Raw genomic sequence first — 21,013 nt, 5'->3', positions numbered from 1 at the left:
GATGGGCCTCTACACTGGCTTCTTGGTTTGTTCTCACATTTACTTCTGAAATAATGGCTACCACGAGGTGGACCTCATCTCTTCCTTGGCCTGTGGGCTCCCAGCCCTCTCCCCTGCACACAGCAGGACCTGAACACATTGCGATAGGTCATGACCCACGCCCATTTCTTTGTTCTCTGTTCATCTAGGCCCTAGAGGGAATCATGTAAAGTAAAGTGGGGGTGGGGAGGGGAGTGAAGGAGCTCTGCTGGCCGGACCTGGGATCAGGCCGAATGGGATAAAACAGCAGGAGAGACAGGAACCATCCCCTCTGCTGGAGCAGGGCCCCAGGGCAGGCAGAGCTGCCGGAGTGGACCCATTTTCTTACAGCCTGCAAAGGGAGGCTGTGTACATTTAAAAGTGACTAAAAACAATCTGAAAAACCACTATTCTGAATTGGTTTATTTAAATTTTACAGAAACCTGATTAAAGTTAAGTATGTAATTATAAGTCCAGTAACAATTCTACAAAAATGCACATACAATGCCAGAATTCCTTAAAAGTAACTAATATCATATTCTTGTTTCGCATAAAACATGCATTAATATCAACTGCCACATGTTGGCCAAAATCAGTCTCTACAAGAAGAGACGGTCCAATACAGTCAATAAGAAAACTAGTTGTTAACAATAGGTAAAAAAAAAGAGGTTTTCTGGTTAATGTAAAAGGAACAGTACCTTTCCTAAAACAGGTCCTTCACCACTGGGGGATTTGTGTTGTGCTGCACAGTAATGCATCACCTCCAAGACTGGGTCCTGACCTGTCATAAGGAAGGAACTTTCTGATAGGTAAATCAAATGTCTGAGAAGATATAAACTTTCAGGCCACAACAGTACACAACTAGTACCACCTTGCAGAGGGGGTTCAAAAATCCTCAGACTTGGGACAGAGTTCCCAAGCTGGGGATGTAAACCATCTTGAAGATGCCGTGAGCTCTCACCCTAGCCTTTCCACCCTTTCTACAAGGCCAGCTCAGAGCACACAGGCATCTCCTGTGGCCACAAGACCTTCCAGCTCCACACGTCACTCTTCATGAGGATCTGTAATTAGGAGGTTTGAGGCAGAAAAACGAGTTGTACTATTTCTTTAAGTCCCTGACTTTCTGTAGACCTAGTTCACCTTATCCAGGGATCGGTGGGCACTTGTGACTGCTGGACACACAAAAAATATTAATATACACTTGTGGCCCCAAAGCCTCAAACGCGTATTAGTCTCACACCTCAAAGTGTGTCATCTACTGTCAGGAAAGACCACGCTCCTCCAGAGGGAGAGAGCAACTGAGGGCTCTTTGTTTATCAAAAGGTGTTTTCCACATAGACTGAGGGGCTTTAAAGAGATTTCAAACCAACTGAAAGGACAGCCCCTCAAATATGGGGTTTTATACAACATCCCATGAGGTTCTTCAAAAGATCTCACAGTCATTAGGGACTCAGCTGTGGACAGTAACGTTTATATACATAAAGCTCATCGTTTGCACAGCCTAGGGCCTTGCTTGGGATCTCTTCCACAGTCTCCCCAAACAGAGCACTCACTGCCCTGATCGCTACAAGTAAGCTAAGCCAGTAGCTTTTTTCTTCAGCACAGATTTAAGGGGAAAAATAATTTATTGGGGGTTCTAATACCATTTTCTTAACAGAACAATATCAAAATAGGTCTGTTTATAATCTAGGCTTATGAATATCCCTGATAATATAAAGAAACCCAGAGGACTTTGTAAACCAAGATTTCACAGGGTAGTACCCGGTCTATTTTCTAGGCAGCAGAGAGGGACCAGTATAATGGCAGATTTTCTCCAGGAAGCCCTGTGAGCACTACAGTACTGAAATTCTAATATTCCAGTGCCAATAGACTTGTGAATGAAATTTTCACTTTAAATTTATTAGTAAAATTTGTAACAAAGGTAGGCTTCCTCAATCCTGCCATCAGCCAATCTCCTTGCCTGTGATAAACATCTAGGCCAGAAAACCATCAGTCCTGGCTACTCCGGAGGTTTGGCCTGGAGGAAGCAAGCTCTGAGATCCCTTCTTAGCTGTGAGCAAACCTCAGAAAACAAACAGGGATGTGGGAGAAGGGGCAGAACAGGCTGAGGAAGCTTTGACCCAAGGCACCACGATCGTAGGGACAGGGGGATCTTCGGAGGTTGGAGCTGTGACAGGAAGAGAACTTGACAGAGAAGGTCCTGGAAGACAGCGGCTCTGTGACAGGGCAGACACACTTGGGAGTTAAAGAGCAAATCATAAGGGAAAAAAAAAACTAGTTTACTTTCTCAAAACCAAATCAAACTTCTTGAAACTCATGAGCAAATAACCCTGGCTGGACTGGCGTGGTGGGGCGCAAGTCTGTGGAATGAGCTGCATTTAGCTGAGTCAGAAAGAATGCTGGTTGTGAAATCAGCAGGAGGAGGCCTCCCCAAGGAGAGGACAGAAAGAGGACCAAAGGTGAGATATGCCTCTTTTATTCCTGGCGCAGTAAGCGGCCCCCTCACTGGCTGGAGGAGGCGCCGCACCCCAGTCTAGCTGCAATAATACTGCAACCCATCCACTCTTCTTCTCTTCTTTGACTGAAATTCTTCAAAGAACTGCTGGATGTCCTCTCTCTTAACCACCTGTCGAGGGAGAGCGAAAATTAGGAAAGGGAACATCACAGAACAGCACTAACTGGTTGTAACAGTCACAATCAAGTCCAACAAAACTGCTGATAAGGACTGTTTTAATGTGCAATTAGTTATCCTATCTCCATTGCACAGACAAGCTCATCCTGGCTCAGAGACCGGCCAGTCAGAGTCACGCGGTAGGCAGACAGCACACTGGTATGGAGCGTGGGTTCCACCACCGCCCTTGGTTTCCTCATTAAAATGACATGAAAGCAGCACCCATCTAACAGGGCCGTTTGAAGAGCAGATGAGATGTAACACTGCCCAGCACAGAGTAAGTTCTCAATGAATATCAGCTGAAACGAACAGCGGCAGAGCCAGGACGAACACTGAGGGGACTGTGGTCTCCTGAGGCCACTGCTCTCCCTCATGACACAGCTGTCTTGGGAATGTCCTTCAGTTCCGCAGAAGCACCCACAGCAAACAAAATCTGCTTTTTTTGAGATTTGTGCTCTCTCCTTTACTGAAAAAAAAGGAACCCCCAAACTCTTCCCTCTTCAAGAGTCCAAAATTAAAGATGTCTGCTATATAAATAGAAAAATATTTGGCAAAAACTATGGAAGCAGTACTCCCAGTAAATGGAATATCTATGTTATGCAATAAAAATGAGACATTTGTCTTGTATTTTATCGGAAAAAGGACTAGAACAGCACATTAAAGTGTTTCTATTAGCAAAATAAAATATCAAAAATAAGAAAATAAGGGGAAATATGGATAAAAAAGTAAACCAGGCCTACCCGGAAGGAGTCCCTGCTCACCCCAAGAGTGAGTCTGTGCTGCAACTGACAGGTTTGTTAACATGGTTTTTAATTACAAAGGTAACTCATTCTTATTATTATAAAGGAATAAAGGTGGGGCGGGGAGAGGGAGGGAAAGAGAAAAAGAAAAAGCACTGGAATACAGTGAGCAAGAGGGAGAGAGAGAGAGAGAGAGAGAGAGAGAGAGAGAGAGAGAAGTAAGAAAGAGGACGAATACTTGTGTGTAAAACGAAAACCTCCCTCTCCACTCCCCAGGGGTAAGAGCGCAACACCCCCAAATAGCACAGGCAACCTGACTAACTCACTGGGGTGAGGCATGTTCTGACAACTCCTCGAAATGAAAGAACTCCACACCAGACTGGCAGCTGACATACCAGTCTCACAGGAACCAAGAGTCAGCTGGGGGTCAACCTGTGAGGAATTAGAACCCCTCACAGACTCAAGATAGAGATGCTAACGCGCTCTGAGGCAACCACAGCTCAGAGCTCTAAGGCACTGGGCTTGGGAATGCACACTTATAAATGCTAATAAATAGGATACTGGGGAGTTCCAATGTGAAGGATCTGTCCCTAGCTCGGATCACAAACATTAAACGCTGAAAGACAATACAAGGACATTTCTCTGGCAAGGATATAGTAGGAGCAGACTTAAAAGCCCACAAATTACACAAATTAGAGTGTGTAATCTTTAGTTTCTAGGCATCCTCAAATGGTCACAGCCAACATGCAGAGTAGAAATGTTAAAGAATAAATACCTGGGTCCAATAATGAATCATTTTATTGGTTTGTCCTAGAAAATGTATAGTGTCTAAGTGTTATTATTATTTTTTAGTCAGACACAAACATTAAATAAAGGGCAGTCCATCATTTGACAACACCCAGACCTTACTAGCATTCTCTTCTATAGCCAAATACAACCAAAGCAGACGAGCTTTATGACAACTTAAGGTGTTAGTAAAGATCTAGTTAGTAACGTCAAAAACAAACAAAAAATATTTTTCTGTCCTTTTAAATCATCACATCAGATTATCTCAGACTCATAAAGAATGGCTCTAGCTGTCACAAAGATCCATACACTGAAGACACATGTGAAGACTCTGGATAAAATTGTTTCAAATGTGAACGGAAAAAGACGATATACCTACTGTTTTTCTTTGATGTGAATTTAAGTGTGTGTGTAATAAAATCAATAAAGAGCACAGCAACCACAAACTACACAAAAGCAGAGGCAAGAGCATGTGCTTTGACACAACTGAAAGACCCTGAACATCCACTAACAGTGCCGAGGTTAAAACAGTTACACCCTGGGGCTTCCCTGGTGGCGCGGTGGTTGCGCGTCCGCCTGCCGATGCAGGGGAACCGGGTTCGCGCCCTGGTCCGGGAGGATCCCATGTGCCGCGGAGCGGCTGGGCCCATGAGCCATGGCCGCTGGGCCTGCGCGTCCAGAGCCTGTGCTCCGCAGCGGGAGAGGCCGCAGCAGAGAGAGGCCCGCATACCACAAAAAAAAAAAAACAAAAAACAGTTACACCCGGGGCTTCCCTGGTGGTGCAGTGGTTGAGAGTCTGCCTGCCAATGCAGGGGACACGGGTTCAATCCCTGGTCCGGAAAGATCCCACATGCCCCGGAGCAACTGAGCCCGTGCGCCACAACTACTGAGCCTGTGCTCTGGAGCCCGCAAGCCACAACTACTGAGCCTGTGTGCCACATCTACTGAAGCCCGCATGCCTAGGACCCATGCTCTGCACCAGGAGAAGCCACCACAATGAGAGGCCCACATGCAGCAACGAGGACCCAATGCAGCCAAAAATAAATAAATAAATTTATTTTTTTAAAAAAACAACAACAAAACCCAAAAACAATTACACCCATGGACCCTCTTAGTTCCAGTGAGAGAGAAGCCTGAGGCTGCATTAAGCAGAGGACAGCCTTTGCAACAGAAACAAGAATAACTGTGTTAAGAGCTGCTGGGAAGCAAGAAGTCCGTCCCTAGTGACAGTGAGGAACATTCTCTAAAAACGAGAAAACCATTTAGGAAGTCTCTTTAGCTTTGGACTTCACAATTCATTTTGCAGAAAGGCAGCATTGCCAGATATCCAGGCAGCTACAAGTTCTTCCCACATTTATGAGAAAGCACTCGGTTGGCAGAGACTTCTTCCAAGAAAGCAAGTTTCCGGGCACGTCCCGAGTGTCCGTCAGACCCATGTCTGACTTCATTTGTCTGTCTGGCTATAGCAGAGCAAAACATTTTCTATCCAGAAGGACAACTGTAGGCCATGAAAAGAAAAGTTTTGCTTTATATCTGCCTTTGGAAGATAGAAAAGTATTTTAGAAGAAAAAGTCCATCATAAATGTATGAGTAGTAAAGGGCTAGGAGGTATTTGTAAATTCATCTGGAAAACTATTTTATAAATTTATTTATTTATTTTTTGGCTGTACCCCGTGACATGTGGGATCTTAGTTCCCCGACCAGGGATCGATCCCATGCCCCCTGCAGTGGAAGTGCATTGTCTTAACCACTGGACCAGCAGGGAAGTCCATGGAAAACTATTTTAAAAGATTACATGGGGGGGGCTTCCCTGGTGGCACAGTGGTTGAGAGTCCGCCTGCCAATGCAGGGGACACGGGTTCGTGCCCCGGTCAGGGAAGATCCCACATGCCGCGGAGCAGCTGGGCCCGTGAGCCATGGCCGCTGAGCCTGCGCGTCCGGAGCCTGTGCTCCGCAACAGCAGAGGCCACAACAGTGAGAGGCCCGCGTACTGCAAAAAAAAAAAAAAAAAAAAAAAAAAAGATTACATGGGAATTCCCTGGTTGTCCAGTGGTTAGGACTTCTTGCTTCCATTGCAGGGGGCATGGGCTCATACCTGGTCAGGGAACTAAGATCCCACGTGCCATGTGGCCAAAAAAAAAAAAAAAAAAATTTACATGTTATAGAGTTAGTGTCACCCTTAAAAGCATATAGACTGTCCTAACCAGCAAGAGAAATGTTTTAGCCCCCCAATATAAAGTTCTTTTATTTTAAACTAGAACTCAAAAATCACAGAAAAGCGGTCTGGCTTTCATTTTTTCCTGCCTGGTCATTTTTCCTTCCTTCTCCAAAAATCCCTGCTTGAAGGTCAGGACTGGGAGAATCAGTATGGCTGATCCAATGGCCCTCTCCTAAGCTACGACTATTCTCTCCAGATCATGCATGACTGCTCCGTCCCTCATCCCGAGGGTCGGGAAGGACTCCTGATGTGGCTGGTCCACTGGTGTTTCACTACTACTGATTTCCCTTTCCTCTGCCTGCATTAAGCTCTCAGTCATCTTTTTCATCAAAGAAAATGAACTATGGAAAACAATACGGAGGTTCCTCAAAAACCTAAAACTAGAACTACCATATGATCCAGCAATCCCACTTCTGGGTATGTATCCAAGAAACCGAAAACACTAATTTGAAAAGATACATGCACCCTAATGTTCACAGCAGCATCATTTACAATAGCCAAGATATGGAAGCAACCTAAGTGTCCATCAACAGAAGAATGGTTAAAGAAGATGTGGCACACACATGCACACACACACACAAAATGGAATATTAGCCATAAAAAAGAATGAAATTCTGCCATTTGCAACAACATGGATGGACCTAGAGGGTATTATTATGTTTAGTGAAATAAGTCAGATAGAGAAAGACAAATATTACATGTTATCATTTATATGTGGAGTCTAAAAAATAAAACAAAAAAATGAATATAACAAAACAGACTCACAGATATAAAGATCAAACTAGTGGTTACCAGTGGAGAGAGGGAGGGGGAGGGGCAAGTGAAGGGTAGGGGATTAAGTGGCATAAACTACTATGTATAAAATAAATAAGCTACAGGGATAATACAAGGAATGTAGCCAATATTTTATAATAACTTTAAATGGAGTATAATCTATAAACATGTTGAATCACTAGGTTATACACCTGAAAGCAAAATAATACTGTAAATCAACTACACTTCAATTAAAAAAAAGATACTTTATTCAAAACATACAAGACTATGATTAAAACTCTAACTAAACTTACTGTGCCTTCATCAGCAAATCTCTTGAGATAGTCTTTAAGTTCAGTCTTCAAGTCATTGTATTCTAAATCAAAACAACAAAAAAAGGACATAAACTTTAGATAAGCCAGTTGCATTTAGAAACAAAATATTTCTTGACCATTGACATTTGAGTATATTAGTCTAAACCACATTTTTCTTTAAGTGAAATCTGCATAGAAACTTGTTCTCAATTTCTCTCAAATTCCTCCATTTTGACATCCGGGACACTTTTTCATTTAAAAACCCTCAAAAAACAGAGCTATCCTCATTCCCAAAAAGATTAGCTAATAATTTTTTAAAAAGTTTTCCATCTCTCTGGAATTCTAGTGCTTGAAATATCTTGGACTTGTCAAACATTAAGTTTTAAAACTCATGCACTCACTCAACAATTTATATTATGTACAAGGCACCTTGAGGGCTTCAAAAATGTTTTAGATGCAGCCTCTATCCTCGGAAAGCTTTTACTCCAATAAAGGCAAAAGGAAATTAATCAAACAGTTACACATACAAGACAGGAATAATCAATGTCAAAAAAGGGGCACAAAAGTGGTGGCATCCAAGTAGAAATGGCTAGGATGGAAATCACTAAAATAAGTTGGGCATACTGGGGGAAAAAATGTAAAAGCCTGTAATTAAGGGTTTGGGAATGTTTTCCCTCTAGTGGTTTCCTGTGAACCACTGAAGCAACCTCAAGAACTGTCAAAAAGATGGCATGCTTTGCTCAAAAAGATGACATGTAATGTTCAATGAAAATTATTTCAGTGGATGGAAAAAGAAATTGATTTCCTTTTATTCTTTACTCATACATCTACCCTTAATCAAAATAGCATGTTACGGTTTCTCAAGCATGTAATTATTCTAGCATGTAACCCTAATTCAATGGAAATAGCAGCTAAATACCCAGCAACATTACAATCAAGCAAGTGTAGGTGAGGCCTACTATACAATTCCAAATTTAAACCATTTTGTGTTAAATTAAAATAGGTATTAGTTGTCCTCCTTATACATAATTTTTTTAATAGTGAAGGAAATTTCATGAACTTCATGAACTTTCACAAACAATATTTACCACAAATAAGTTCCACTTGCTGGACTCTGTTCATGCTGTTAAGGGTGTCCATTAGAGGGTCTCTCCTGTCAGCTGCCTGGTCAACCTTGCCTTTGTTTTCATAAGCCAGAACTGTGTCACATTCATCTGTCAGGAACAGGACATCTAGATCGCCATACATTTTCTTTAAAAAATAAAACCAGTTTCCCCATTAGAACGATATGTCATTCTCAGAAAGTCAACCTCATGAGAATCACTAAAAATTTATTTAATTAATATCCAGAAAAACCTGAGCCTTTTAGCAGAGTTGCTTGAACATTTTATTCTTTTTGCCCAAATCTCTGTTAGAAACCTCCCAACTTCCCAGTAGATATTATATGATCTAAGAGATCTTTATTTAAAAACCACTGACTTACTGTAACTTTCAAGTAATATGTGTTTCCAAGCAATTCTATGATATAAAAAAGATAAGCTATTTTCCACTGAAATGAAGCTAAGTAAATAAAAAGTATTGCATAACTCTTAATTTCTTCCATAAGCATTCGGACTGCAAATACTATTTCATAAATTTGCTTAATATAAAAAATTTTCAGTTCTCTATACTCTAATATCAGTTTCATAAATATACTTTTCAGGTGCTCTTATTTTAGGCATCAGTCCACAAAACATACTAATATTGAACTTGATCGGGTACTTACCATACAGTCTTTGCAGGTACATAACTTGCTACGCCAGTTCAGGGGCCAATAGGTGGCGGTGTCTTTCTTTATAAACTGCTTAGCTTTAAGCTCCTGAAGTTTGCAGCCAGACTGTGATTCTGTGTTGAGATGTTGATTCTTAAATGCTGTCTGAAATTAAATTAAGTTTTGAAGTGTGTTTTTTAAACTATCATAGTTTTCATAGTTTAGATTTTGTCACAGGATTTCTTTAGGCAAAGGGTACAATTGAAACCCAAAGCTATATAGCTTACAGAATTAATTTTGCTTAAGTTTTATCTCATTTATAGCTCAGATTTCATGTTACCTGGAGATCAGCTTCAGAACTAGAGCTGGTACATGGTTCGTTCATCTGCTCTGCTTTAACTTCCTTCTCAGCAGCCTTTCCATGTTCTGGAACATCCTCTTTGAGAGCACCATCATGATGAGCTCCATTTTCAGGCTGGATAACTTCCTGGTCACCTACCGCATCAACATTCAGCACCAACCCATCATCTTCAGCAGTTACTTTGGTTACTGTGGGTTCATTGAAAAAACAGACACACATATCCAGAGACCAGTTAGCCAATGAAATCACTTAGTCTGATTAAAACATACTTCAGAATCTGGAAAAGGAGAAAGTCAACCTTAATCTCTGGAATAATAAGAAAGGAAATAACACTTTTTTAGGTTATGCCTGCCTAATCCAAAGAGTCAAATAACTGAAAAGATCATTTAAAAATACCAATCGGGCTTCCCTGGTGGCGCAGTGGTTGAGAGTCCGCCTGCCGATGCAGGGGAAACGGGTTCATGCCGCGGTCCGGGAAGATCCCACATGCCGCGGGGCGGCTGGGCCCGTGAGCCATGGCCGCTGAGCCTGTGCGTCCGGAGCCTGTGCTCCGCAACGGGAGAGGCCACAACAGTGAGAGGCCCGCGTACCACAAAAAAAACACAAAAAACAAAAAACACCAATCACTACTTAAGCACTTTCTGTGTAAATGAGAAAAAAAAATACTATAGATGTTAAAGACAGAGGGACACCTCAAGAAGCAAGAGGCAACAGGAAGAGATTTAACTGCAAATACAGGTAGAAGGGCAGTTTTAGAAAAAACAACAGCTTTTCTTTATGAGAGAAGGAAATCAGAAAGGGTGCGTGTAGAGACAGAAATACTGTGAAGGAGAGAAGAGAAATGATAAGGGAACTCAGTTTGCATGATGGCATTTCAGTTTAGTAGGAAATGAGGCCATCTGCTGACAGGGAAGGAAATGAAGGAGGGGCAGAGGGGAACGGTTAAGAAAACCTGATGAATGAGAAATAAATTCAGGTCCAGCAGAAAGTGAGATTTAATTGTAAAGGGTATGAACAGAAAGAAAGCACACCAACTTTAAGAACTTTGAGACAAATCAAAAATGTCTGATGCTGCTTGTGGTTTGTATGGCGAGGTGTTCCCCAAAGGTGAGAAGGGCAAGAAATTATGAGGCCAGAGCTGCAGATAACTGCCACTTTAAAAATAAATTAACACATATAGCATTACAAATAAAATACTTAATGCCTCAAGAACATTCATTGCTGATTAGTGGTTTGGGGTCAATTTCTTAGAGTATAATAAAAGCACTATATGACAAACTATACCACCACCCTCTCCCTAACCAATAGCATGTCTTACATTTAAGAACAATGTTTATCTCTTTATCTTTCAAAATTCCATTCAAAACTGCTTCCTCCATTTTCTCTAATTTTGGTCTCATCCATACTCTGCATCATGCCATTTAAGTACAAATTTGTTCTTGGTAGTCTCCCAATCTATCTATAAGCACCTTGTGGAGAAGGAACAGATCTTCTATTTTTTTCCACAAAGTCCAGTTAAAACTAGTTGATAAAAATTATATACTGAACATACAAATTGTTCTGAACATACAGCACAAGTTGGTGGAATACCAACTCCACAGAGACATTTACCTGCCAAATGTGCAGCATAAGCCCACAAGAAAGAACAGCGTTTCATGCAAGCCTGGCACACCATCTCTTGGAAATCTCCACTCTCAGGGGGAACGGCACCAAGATGCTGTGAACACAGAAAACCGAACATTTTCCTTGTGATCACCAAGTTGTCCAAAAAGCCCTTTATTTTATAAAATATTGCGGGACTTCCCTGGTGGCGCAGTGGTTAAGAATCTGCATGCCAATGCAGGGGACACGGGTTCGATCCCTGATCCGGGAAGATCCCACATGCCGTGGAGCAACTAAGCCGGTGCACCATAACCACTGAGCCTGCACCCTAGAGCCCACGCACCACAACTACTGAGCCCACGCGTCGCAACTGCTGAAGCCCAAGTGCCTAAAGCCTGTGCTCCGCAACAAGAGAAGCCACTGCAATGAGAAGCCCACACACCACAACAAAGAGTGGCCCCCACTCGCCGCAACTAGAGAAAGCCCGCACGCAGCAAGGAAGACCCAATGCAGCTGGGGGGGAAGAAATATATATTGCACTAGTATGTTGATCGTATCTTTACTATATTTTTAGAAGAGTAATTATAACGTAAAATATAGTAAATTCCAAAAGACAAGATCTTTTCTCTTTTTGTAAAGACAATGTCTTTAAAAGGTAAAAGCTCTCCTTACCCTTCCATGGAACCAGTCTTCACAGACTACACACTGGATCATCTCGTCTGGAATCTAACACGGGAAAGCCATTTGTTTGTTAATGATTACAGTGAATTCTGGGATACCAAAGTAAATCTGGCACACATTAGAATTAGATATTAAATAATTATCTACCAATTCTGTAAAACTGCTATCCACATGCCAGAAGTCAAGGGGACAGGGAGAAACAGCAATTCAAGGGGCCAAAGAAGTTCATTCTCCATGAACTGGTGTTACAGAAGGATTACATTAAGATAAGCACTTTGTGAGCAATTATCAAAGCTTTCATATCAGTAACTTACTATATGATTCCCATAAAACTTTATAAATAAGTAATGTATTCTCACTTCAGACATAAACCAAGGCCCAGGGAGGAAATGTGAATTGCAGCAAGTTGCAGAAGTGAATGCACAGAATTTTCACTTTTGTCAAAATAAAAGGAAACTAGAAATTAAAACTCACATTCACTCACTTATATGTGCACAGAAAAAGGTTTAAAAATACATATACCAAAAAGTGTTAACAGTGGTTGTTTCTGGGAAGTAAGAAGGTACAGGAGTAAGGAAGAAGAAAAATTCTTTTAAAATTTTGTGTGTACTTCTAATAGAAATTTTTAAGAGGATTCAGTTTGTACACCCTATTTCTTTCCTTGCAGGGATGCAAGAAATTGAAGGTCATTTTCTGGAAAGTGTTCAGGGGAATGGAACAAACAGGCAGGCAAAGAGGGGGAGGAAGGAAAAAAGTTCTGGCCTTGAGAAAGTCCTGTCGAATATTTCATTCTCGTGATACAAGAATGAGAAGAATAGCTGGGATCTGTTCCAGTTGTAGCTCCAGCCCAGAGACATAAGAAGGGATAAATCTAGAAGCCTTTCACAATCCCCAAATCCCTGCTCAACAGCTAAAGGGTCAAATATGACAAAAGGCTGAGGAGTGAAGGCTAGAGATGACACAGTCCCGGGGCTAACCTCTAAATCTCTTACCTCATCTTCAGGATCAGGATAAGGTCTCTTGCAAATGCAGTACAATCCAAAAAAGTTGTCATTGTACTTATTGCCACAATTTATCTTTGCTTTGTCCTGAAAGATATTAATTTCAATATATAATATGGTCTAACGTTAACTATAATTTCATGCATCATGAAATTTATGCATTCAATAAATTTGTGCATTAAATATCTCCCCCCGCAGAAACTGGTCTTTAACTTTCAAAGTACAAAGGAAAAAAATGCATTCCTATTAAAGGGATACTTTTTCCAGGATAAAGGGAAAAAATAAAAATTATTTTCTATGCCTTCTTTGTAGCAATTGGGGGAAAATGAATCATAAATATTAATTATCAACCTATGTAAACTGACATTGGCCTAGAATTTCAAAAGACTTCTTAATGCCCAGCTGTGATAGCCAAAGCCCCCAGGTTACTAGGAGGTAAAAAGCAGGCAAGGAAATTGTCTAAAAATAATCTTTGAGGAGGGAAAAAGCATGACAGTTTTAGCAATATGATTGAACAATGTAAAGTCCCTTATTTTCTCTTTCATTTCTGTTATTTCATTGAAAGTTAGAGTCTAAGCATAGTTTTTATTATCCAAAAAGTACTGAAAAACTTCTGAGTACACATAACCCACTCATTATTACCAAGTTTTATTTATTCAGTTTTTAAAGTCATCCCCTTTGCTTTAAAAACCTTAAAGCATAAGCACAATCAACATAATTAAACCTGAATCACTTTAGAACATTCCCCCCCAAACCCTTCATATTAATTACAATCTATACTGTAGGCTCTGAAAAGGTTACTTAGTTTTCCAAAAAGTAATAAATGGGATACAGTCTAATATTGATTTGTCCATTTACAAAGAATAAGCATAAGAACTTCCTTTTTGGAAAATACTTGGTTTTTATCCACTCGGACAAATATCATCTCAGCTACTTTTCATGCATTTATAGTTACAGTGCTTACTTACGGGAAATAATTTGCATTCCAAATTTTTAAACTTGCTGTTTCCACAATCACAACAAAAATTTCTGAAACAAAGGAGGAAGAGCCAATTTTAATTTTTCTTTTAAATCTAATGACTTACTCTTTAAATTCATGTCATAGCCTCTTCCCTTTCAACTGGCTTCTAGGATCTAAAAAGTGACCTTGGTTGTTGTTCATGTATCCAATCCAGAATTTTTCCAAGCACTTGACAATAAAAGATTTAATAATTCTAGAGATTAACATGCATAAAAACAAATATCTATATTACACAAACACTAATAAAATAATGGCAGAGCAGCAGGAGTAGTTTGAGTTTGCACCATAATTTTATTTTAAAAGGCCCTCTGGGGACTTCCCTGGTGGCGCAGTGGTTGAGAATCCGCCTGCCAATGCAGGGGACACGGGTTCGAGCCCTGGTCCGGGAAGATCCCACATGCCACGGAGCAACTAAGCCCATGCGCTACAACTACTGAGCCCATGTGCCACAACTACCGAAGCCCACGCTCCTAGAGCCTGTGCTCTGTAGCAAAAGCCACCACAATAAGAAGCCCATGCACCGCAACAAAGAGTAGCCCCTGCTTTCCACAACTAGAGAAAGCCTGCGCACAGCAACAAAGACCCAACACAGCCAAACAGAAATAAAATAAATAAATTTATTTTAAAAAAAAAAGGCCCTCTGGAAAAACTGCTCTCTCCAATTATATTATATAAAAACACATTACATTTTACCAGTGCACAACTACTTTGAATGCAAAAAAAAAATTAAGAAAAAAAAGTGCAGTTGGAAAAGAATCTAAATATTTGAAAAGCATTCAGCATCAGTCTCTGACCGTTTTACCTTTTTGTGTATAGCTCAAAAAGTTTATGACTTCCATGACATTCATAACTGCAAGCTAGGCAAATTCCTGCTGGTTCTTCTCCCTCTGGGGTGCAGGTACTACAGGCATATAGTGCTTGTCTCTTTACTGAGCCCTAAAAGACAGCCCCAATTGGAAAAAGAGAGAGAAAAAATTGAAGAAACATGGCAGAGTCACCTGATGCCCATACTATGATCTAAGAAATAACTGAAATCAGATTACCTGTGGTCAAGATTTTCCTGTAAAAAACACTGAGGCTAATAAAAAAGCTTATTCAACAGAATACCAAAACACTGTTGCATGTTTCATACACTAGTGCTTGTTTTCATATAATTTTTTCTTAAAGTGATAGAAAGAAGTTTAATATTTTCAGTCAGCTGTGAATAAGCTGGTCTGCTTAATCATTTCAACACATAAAAATGTAGGAGGGGCTTCCCTGGTGGTGCGGTGGTTGGGAGTCCGCCTGCCGATGCAGGGGACGCGGGTTCGTGCCCCGGTCTGGGAGGATCCCACATGCCGCAGAGCGGCTGGGCTCGTGAGCCATGGCCGCTGGGCCTGCGCGTCCAGAGCCTGTGCTCCACAATGGGAGAGGCCACAGCAGTGAGAGGCCCACATACCACAAAAAAAAAAAAATGTAGGAGAATGTGTGTAAGTTTATGTAAGTAATAATCATACTTAATTTTGGAAAATGCTTGTGGTTCCACCAAAGAGAAAACCAATGCATTAAATGAATCCCTTTGATTTTTAGATGTATGCTGAAGTATTTAGAGGTGTAGTGTCATGGTCTGCAACTTATTTTCAAGTGGCTGAGGAAAAAAGAAAAAAGAAAGTCTATTACAATGAAGGGGTAAAAGAAAAAACAAATGTTGTAAAATGTTAAAAAGTGAATATATGTGAAAGTACACAGGTGTTCATAATATTATTCTTTCAACTTATCTGTAGACTTAAAATGTTTCAAAATAAAAAGTTGAAAGAAAAACAAGCAAATCCTGATAATGGATAGTACCCTCTTCTGGGAAGCGGGGAGACACAAGGAAGATACAAGGAAGCTTCTGGTATGCCAGTAATGTTCTATTTCTTGATCTGGGTAGTACGTACCTGCATGTGTTTTTGTTTATGCTTTCCCAAGACTTATACATGGTTTGTGCACTTTTCCACATATTTCACTACAATAAAAAAAATGTTAAGGAAGTCCGTTTCAAATACCTAACTACATTTCAAAGGTAACTTACATACAGACTTTTTAAAAAAAAGGAAAGCAGAGAAAAAGTTGTTTCAGTGGTGACCAAAGGTTTTTAAATACCAGCCAACATTAAATACATCTGACACAAGGTGTATTAAAAAAATGTAACCACTGTGCAGTGTAAACTCAACTGGACAACGATGACAACTGGTATTATGATCTCAGTCCACACCACATAATGATCCCAAATCTCTCTCCCCATCCTTCAGTGTTCCACTCCACCCCCTTGGAAGGTAACCTTCTTCCTCCTATCAATTCTCACCTCTTATTAGTTTTCTTCTACCCACCTTTCTCCATTTTTGTACCTAGAAATATAGGATGAGTCACCAAACACGACATCACACCCCCTCAAATCCTTGTTCACAACATCTTCCAAATGCTTTCTCTCCTCCCCTCCCCTCCTCTGCCAGTGCCACCAGCTGTTCGGGTCCCGGTCTATTCCCCTGGGGGGCAGACTGCAGACAGATGCTGTACTTGCTTCTTCTCTCCAAAAAATCAGCTAGCACTTGTCAAACTAAATTGCAGAGGAACCAGCTGTCCAGGAGCCCAGCCCACACGGGGAGATTTTCAAATCCAGAGCTCTCTCCTTTAACTCTGTTTTAACTCTCCCATTCGATTCCTAATAAATGCTCTGAGGATGCGAAAAGTAAGGACAAAGATGTCTGGATGTGAAAGGTCACGGGGACGGTTTCGTGAAAAGCAGCTGAGGCACCGAGAAGAGACGGGAAAGGAAGGAAAGAGCAGCCGCTCCAAGGCCAAATCCTGGGGAATCGTGGGTGGCCGGACGGAGGAAGACCGAGAAAGGAGGGGAGCCCTGCTGGACACAGGCTGAGAAAGGGGGCTCAGGAGACTAAGGGTAATAGGACAACTAGGCCTGCGATGGGAAAACGTACGACGAACAGCGGCCCCGGGCCACCACGGGGGTGCCGGCCGCGGCAGGCGGGAAGAGGGTAAGTCCAGCGGGGAAGAAAAGGTTCAGGGGAGCCCGGGGGAGGCGAGGCCCGGGCCGCGCGCCCACCTGCGAGTAGGAGCACTTCTCCGAGTCGCTGCCGCCCAGGACGGCGCACGCCTCATTCTCCAGCTCCTCGTCCTCCTCAAGTACGTCGACCAACGATACCACAGGCTCCAGCTCCGACTGCCGCCCAGCGGGCTCCTCAGCTCCGGCCATTCTCAACTGTCACCCGGACCGCCCTCTCGGCCCCGGCGGAGGCGGGAAAAGTGGCCGCGAGGGGCGGGGCCGGAGGAGGCGGGGCCGCAGTGGCAGGCACCAATCCCAGAGACGGGGAGCGAAGGAAGGAGGAGGAGCGACTTCCGACAAACGGAAGTTACTCCTCTCCCTTCTCCCGCCTGCGCCGGGGGCGAGCTGGCTTCCGCTTCCGGGTGGCGCGTCACCGCAGCGCGTTCTGGAAGTTCGGCGGTGTCCATGGAGTTGTCGGCCGAGTACGTCGGGCAGGAAGGGCAGCGACAGCAGCTACGGGTTCCCTGTGAGGCGCCGGGCGTCGCCGACCCTTTCCAGGGCTTGTTGTCGGGCGTGGCTAAGATGAGGGAGCTGGTGACCAACCTCCTTGGCTCCCCGGTACAGCGGGAAGCACAGGAAGCACAGGCGGCGGCTCCAGACGAGGCGTTGGACGGTGAGCTCTGAGACAGTGCTGGAGCGACAGATGGGTGGGCAGGGGCGCCCGGGGAAAGTCTGCTCAGGGAGCCCGCGTGGAGTGGCAAACTTGGAGAAAGTGAGCCTGGGGGGAAGAACTCCATCTAAAACTTGTTAGCACCTTTTGCCAGATCTGGGCTGTACCTGGGCTCATTTACCAGGGTTGCTTTTCATGATTCTCTTTGCATTTATATCACACACACACACACACACACAGAAACGTGCTGAACGTCTACTGCTCTATGCTAGTCATTGGGCTGAGCTTTGGAGAAAGAATGAAACTCAGTTCCTGTCCTTGTGGAACTCTGACCGCTGAGGGGTTAGACAGACAAACACTCTTATTAAAGAGTAGAAGGATGACCCTAGGCTTCTCTGTAGCTATTGCAAACCTAGAGAACCCAAGAAGACTTCAGAGAGGGCGTGAATTCTCAGCTGGGTGTTGAAGGATGGAAAGGAATTTTCCCCGGTGTAAAATTACAAACAAGTTTGGAAGACTGCCATCTGTCACAGAATAGGAGCAGGTTCCGAAGATTGCAACAGATTTCAGATGAACAAGTCTTAACTCTCAGGGATTCCTTTCCTTTCCCAGTTTTGTAGGTGCAGTTTGAGAGTAGAAACGGGAAATTCAAGTGTATTCGTTTTTTGTTAAGTCTTGTCTTGGCTACCCTGAGCTGAAGAACCTAAGAACTAAATATTAGAATCAGGACTTAATTCCTCTGTAGAGGAGCTTAAACTGTACTTTCCTTTCCTTTCCTTTCCATCTTGTTTACATCTTGATTGCCAGATAATGTGAAGGAACCAATTCAGAATATTACACGAACTTCAGATAATAGATTGTTTTCATGAGAGAGAAGTCCTGGTTCTTGGCTCCAAAAGTGCCTCTCTAATCCGTTGAAAATATTATCATTGGAATAAGGACAGGTATAGGTAGAGCCATTTAAAAATATATATATATATTATTACTTACTGGAAAAGTAACTGCCCTCTGTTCTACTAATAGTGGGTCAGGAATATCTTCATACAGGAATACATGCTTTTGTATGTTTAATGAGGTCCCCATAAAGCTTCGGTTTGAATTTCCTTTGTTAAAAGCTGTAGAGATTAAAATGACAAATTTTATCTTATATGAATCATATCTCAACAAATACAAAATTTTAAAAATGTAACAATTATGAGAGAAGAGTGATAGAACGCAACACTAGAAAGACAAATAGTGGTGATCATTTTGTAATGTACAGAAATGTTGAGTCACTGTGTTCTGCACCTGGAGCTCACAGTGTTGTGGGTCAGTTATACTTCAGTTGAAAAAAATCATCATAATGACAAAAAAAAAAAAAAGAATCCAGTTACCAAATGTGCAGAAGACTTGAATAGACAGTGCTCCAGATAAGAGATACAAATGGCCAGAAAGCACATGAAAAGATGCTCAACATCATTGACTTTCAGGGAAAGGCAAATCAAAGCCACAGTGACATACCATGTCATGCCCACTAGGAAGGCTGTAATCAGAAAGAACAATAACAAGTCTTGGCTAGGATGTGAAGAAGTTGGAGCCCTCATACATTGCTGGTGGAAATGCAAAATGGTGTACCTTCTTTGGAAAACACTTTGGCAGTTCCTCAAAAAGGTAAACATAAAGTTGTCGTACGACCCAGCAGTTCTACTCCTAGGGATTCCTAGTTCCACTCCTAGTTCTCCCGAGTGAACTGGAAACATGCTCCCATTAAAAAACGCACAAATGTTCATAGCTGCATTATTCATAATAGCTAAAAAGTGGAAACAACACAGATGTCCATCAGCTCATGAGTAGATAAACAAAATATATATCCATACAATGGAATATTATTCAGCAACAAAAAGGAATGAAGTACTGATAAATGCTAAACAACATGAATGAACTCTGAAAACATGATAAGTGAAAGAAGGCAGACACAAAAGTCACATGTTTTACGATTCATTTATATGAAGTGTCCAGAATAGACAAATCTAAGAGATAGGAAAGTAGATTAGTGGCTGCCAAGGGCTGAGGGGAATGGGAAGTGACTGCTAATTTGTATGAGATTTCTTTCTGGGAAGATGAAAAGTGTTCTGGAATTAGTGGTGATGGTTGCACAACCTAGTGAATATCTAAATCAATAAACTGTACACTTTGAAAGTGAATTTTATGGTATATGAATCATATCTCCAAAAAAAATGATAGAAAAGAAAGGTTTTAAACACCAAAATTCCCAAAGTCTTTTTAACTGTACATGTTTCTAATTTGATATATCCCTTGTTCTACTAATCCCTAAAGTGAAATGGTCTCATTATCAACTGCTTTAGCTATGTATATTTCTTTCAACCAATGAACATATTGTCATACAACAAATATTTATTTTAAAAGGTGATGATGAAGATGATGCAGAAGATGAAAATAACGTTGATAACAGAACTAACTCAGATGGACCATCTGCAAAACGGCCAAAAACACCAACTTAACTGTAGCTTTCATGAAATTTAAAAGACTGCTATGATATCTTATTTATCACACACTGACATTTAAGGAAGACTTGTGCTCTAATTTGGAAAGCATTTGTTTTGTTCCCCTGGGACAATTTTGTCAAAGAAGAAACTTTTCTGTGGTTTCCATCAAAGAAAGATAGAATAAATGTTTAGAAAGGAATCTTTTTTCTTGAGTGAGAAGTAAGTTTCAGACCATGGAGATAAAATAGACATTTAATAATGTATAAAATCCACTATGTTGGCAACTGAATTCTTTCTTTATACTTTTCAAATACCCTCTGGATTAAATTGTGTGATGTGTACATCTTTTAGCTTCTGCTTCTGTTATAAAAAGTACATGTCAAGGCTCGTGGAAAATTACATTTCAAGGAACTGACATGAACAAGTGGTGAAAATTGGGTATTAAATTTAAGAATGGCAGTTCTGTATAAGTAGAAGGAAAATGGGAATAGAGAGAAATACTGAAGAGAAAGGAGAGCCCTTGAGAGAGACCCAAGGAAACCTTGAATCCACACTCACACCCAGTATACAGACTTCTGGAGACAATACCACTCAATGGATATATATTTAACTTGTACCTTAAGAGAGTTAAATGGGGTGTGCTTTTAGGCTGTGATTTGCTATTTATGTTAACACAAATATAAGTCTTTAGGTAAGCAACCTGTGTTGAATATAAAAAGATATTTCGTGTCATCCTGTAGTCAAACTTTGATTTTGCTTAGCAAAGGACTACCAAATCCTTTAAATATACATATGTATATATTCCTAAAATATATGTGTGTGTGTATGTATTCCTTTTCTGCTTGTCGGAGGGACTAAGGCATTTTTCATTTACTCTGCGTGTTTCCTGATTCATTTAGATAGCTAAACTGCAGAGAAA

The 21,013-nt window shown here is 41.4% G+C and overlaps 2 protein-coding genes across 3 annotated transcripts; one reads left to right on the top strand and one right to left on the bottom strand.

The window, feature by feature from the left end:
• Positions 1–425: 425 nt before the first annotated feature.
• Positions 426–17,195, bottom strand: UBR7 (ubiquitin protein ligase E3 component n-recognin 7). 2 transcript variants are annotated; one of them, XM_028496352.1, is made up of 12 exons: positions 16,999–17,195; positions 16,268–16,285; positions 14,719–14,852; positions 13,864–13,924; positions 12,887–12,982; positions 11,886–11,939; positions 11,223–11,328; positions 9,591–9,799; positions 9,266–9,415; positions 8,589–8,751; positions 7,501–7,562; positions 2,479–2,644 (listed from the first exon to the last, which is right to left on the bottom strand). In XM_028496352.1, exons 1-12 carry the CDS (start codon positions 17,146–17,148, stop codon positions 2,552–2,554), a joined length of 1,296 nt encoding a protein of 431 aa, XP_028352153.1. In that variant the 5' UTR covers positions 17,149–17,195; the 3' UTR covers positions 2,479–2,551. The 2 variants fall into 2 exon arrangements, with proteins under 2 accessions (XP_007127375.1, XP_028352153.1); XM_007127313.3 differs by lacking the exon at positions 16,268–16,285 and having other exon boundaries at positions 426–2,644.
• A 152-nt stretch (positions 17,196–17,347) lies between these two features.
• Positions 17,348–20,356, top strand: GON7 (GON7 subunit of KEOPS complex). The gene is made up of 2 exons (XM_007127315.4): positions 17,348–17,611; positions 20,015–20,356. Exons 1-2 carry the CDS (start codon positions 17,404–17,406, stop codon positions 20,107–20,109), a joined length of 303 nt encoding a protein of 100 aa, XP_007127377.1. The 5' UTR covers positions 17,348–17,403; the 3' UTR covers positions 20,110–20,356.
• Positions 20,357–21,013: the final 657 nt, after the last annotated feature.

Source organism: Physeter macrocephalus, chromosome 11 (genome assembly GCF_002837175.3).
Source record: "Physeter macrocephalus isolate SW-GA chromosome 11, ASM283717v5, whole genome shotgun sequence".
In the NCBI taxonomy this organism is placed as follows: Eukaryota; Metazoa; Chordata; class Mammalia; order Artiodactyla; family Physeteridae; genus Physeter; species Physeter macrocephalus.
This window is presented reverse-complemented; position numbering and strand designations above follow the sequence as displayed.

Excerpts from the sequence above, each read along its gene's own strand:
- UBR7 (XM_028496352.1), bottom strand. The coding sequence starts at position 17,148 with ATGGCCGGAGCTGAGGAGCCCGCTGGGCGGCAGTCGGAGCTGGAGCCT. Across the intron at positions 9,800-11,222 it reads TTATGCTGCACATTTGGCAG|TAACCAAAGTAACTGCTGAA; the intron begins GTAAATGTCTCT and ends ATGAACCCACAG. Across the intron at positions 2,645-7,500 it reads GATTTGCTGATGAAGGCACA|GTGGTTAAGAGAGAGGACAT; the intron begins GTAAGTTTAGTT and ends CTCCCTCGACAG.
- GON7 (XM_007127315.4), top strand. The coding sequence starts at position 17,404 with ATGGAGTTGTCGGCCGAGTACGTCGGGCAGGAAGGGCAGCGACAGCAG. Across the intron at positions 17,612-20,014 it reads TCCAGACGAGGCGTTGGACG|GTGATGATGAAGATGATGCA; the intron begins GTGAGCTCTGAG and ends TTATTTTAAAAG.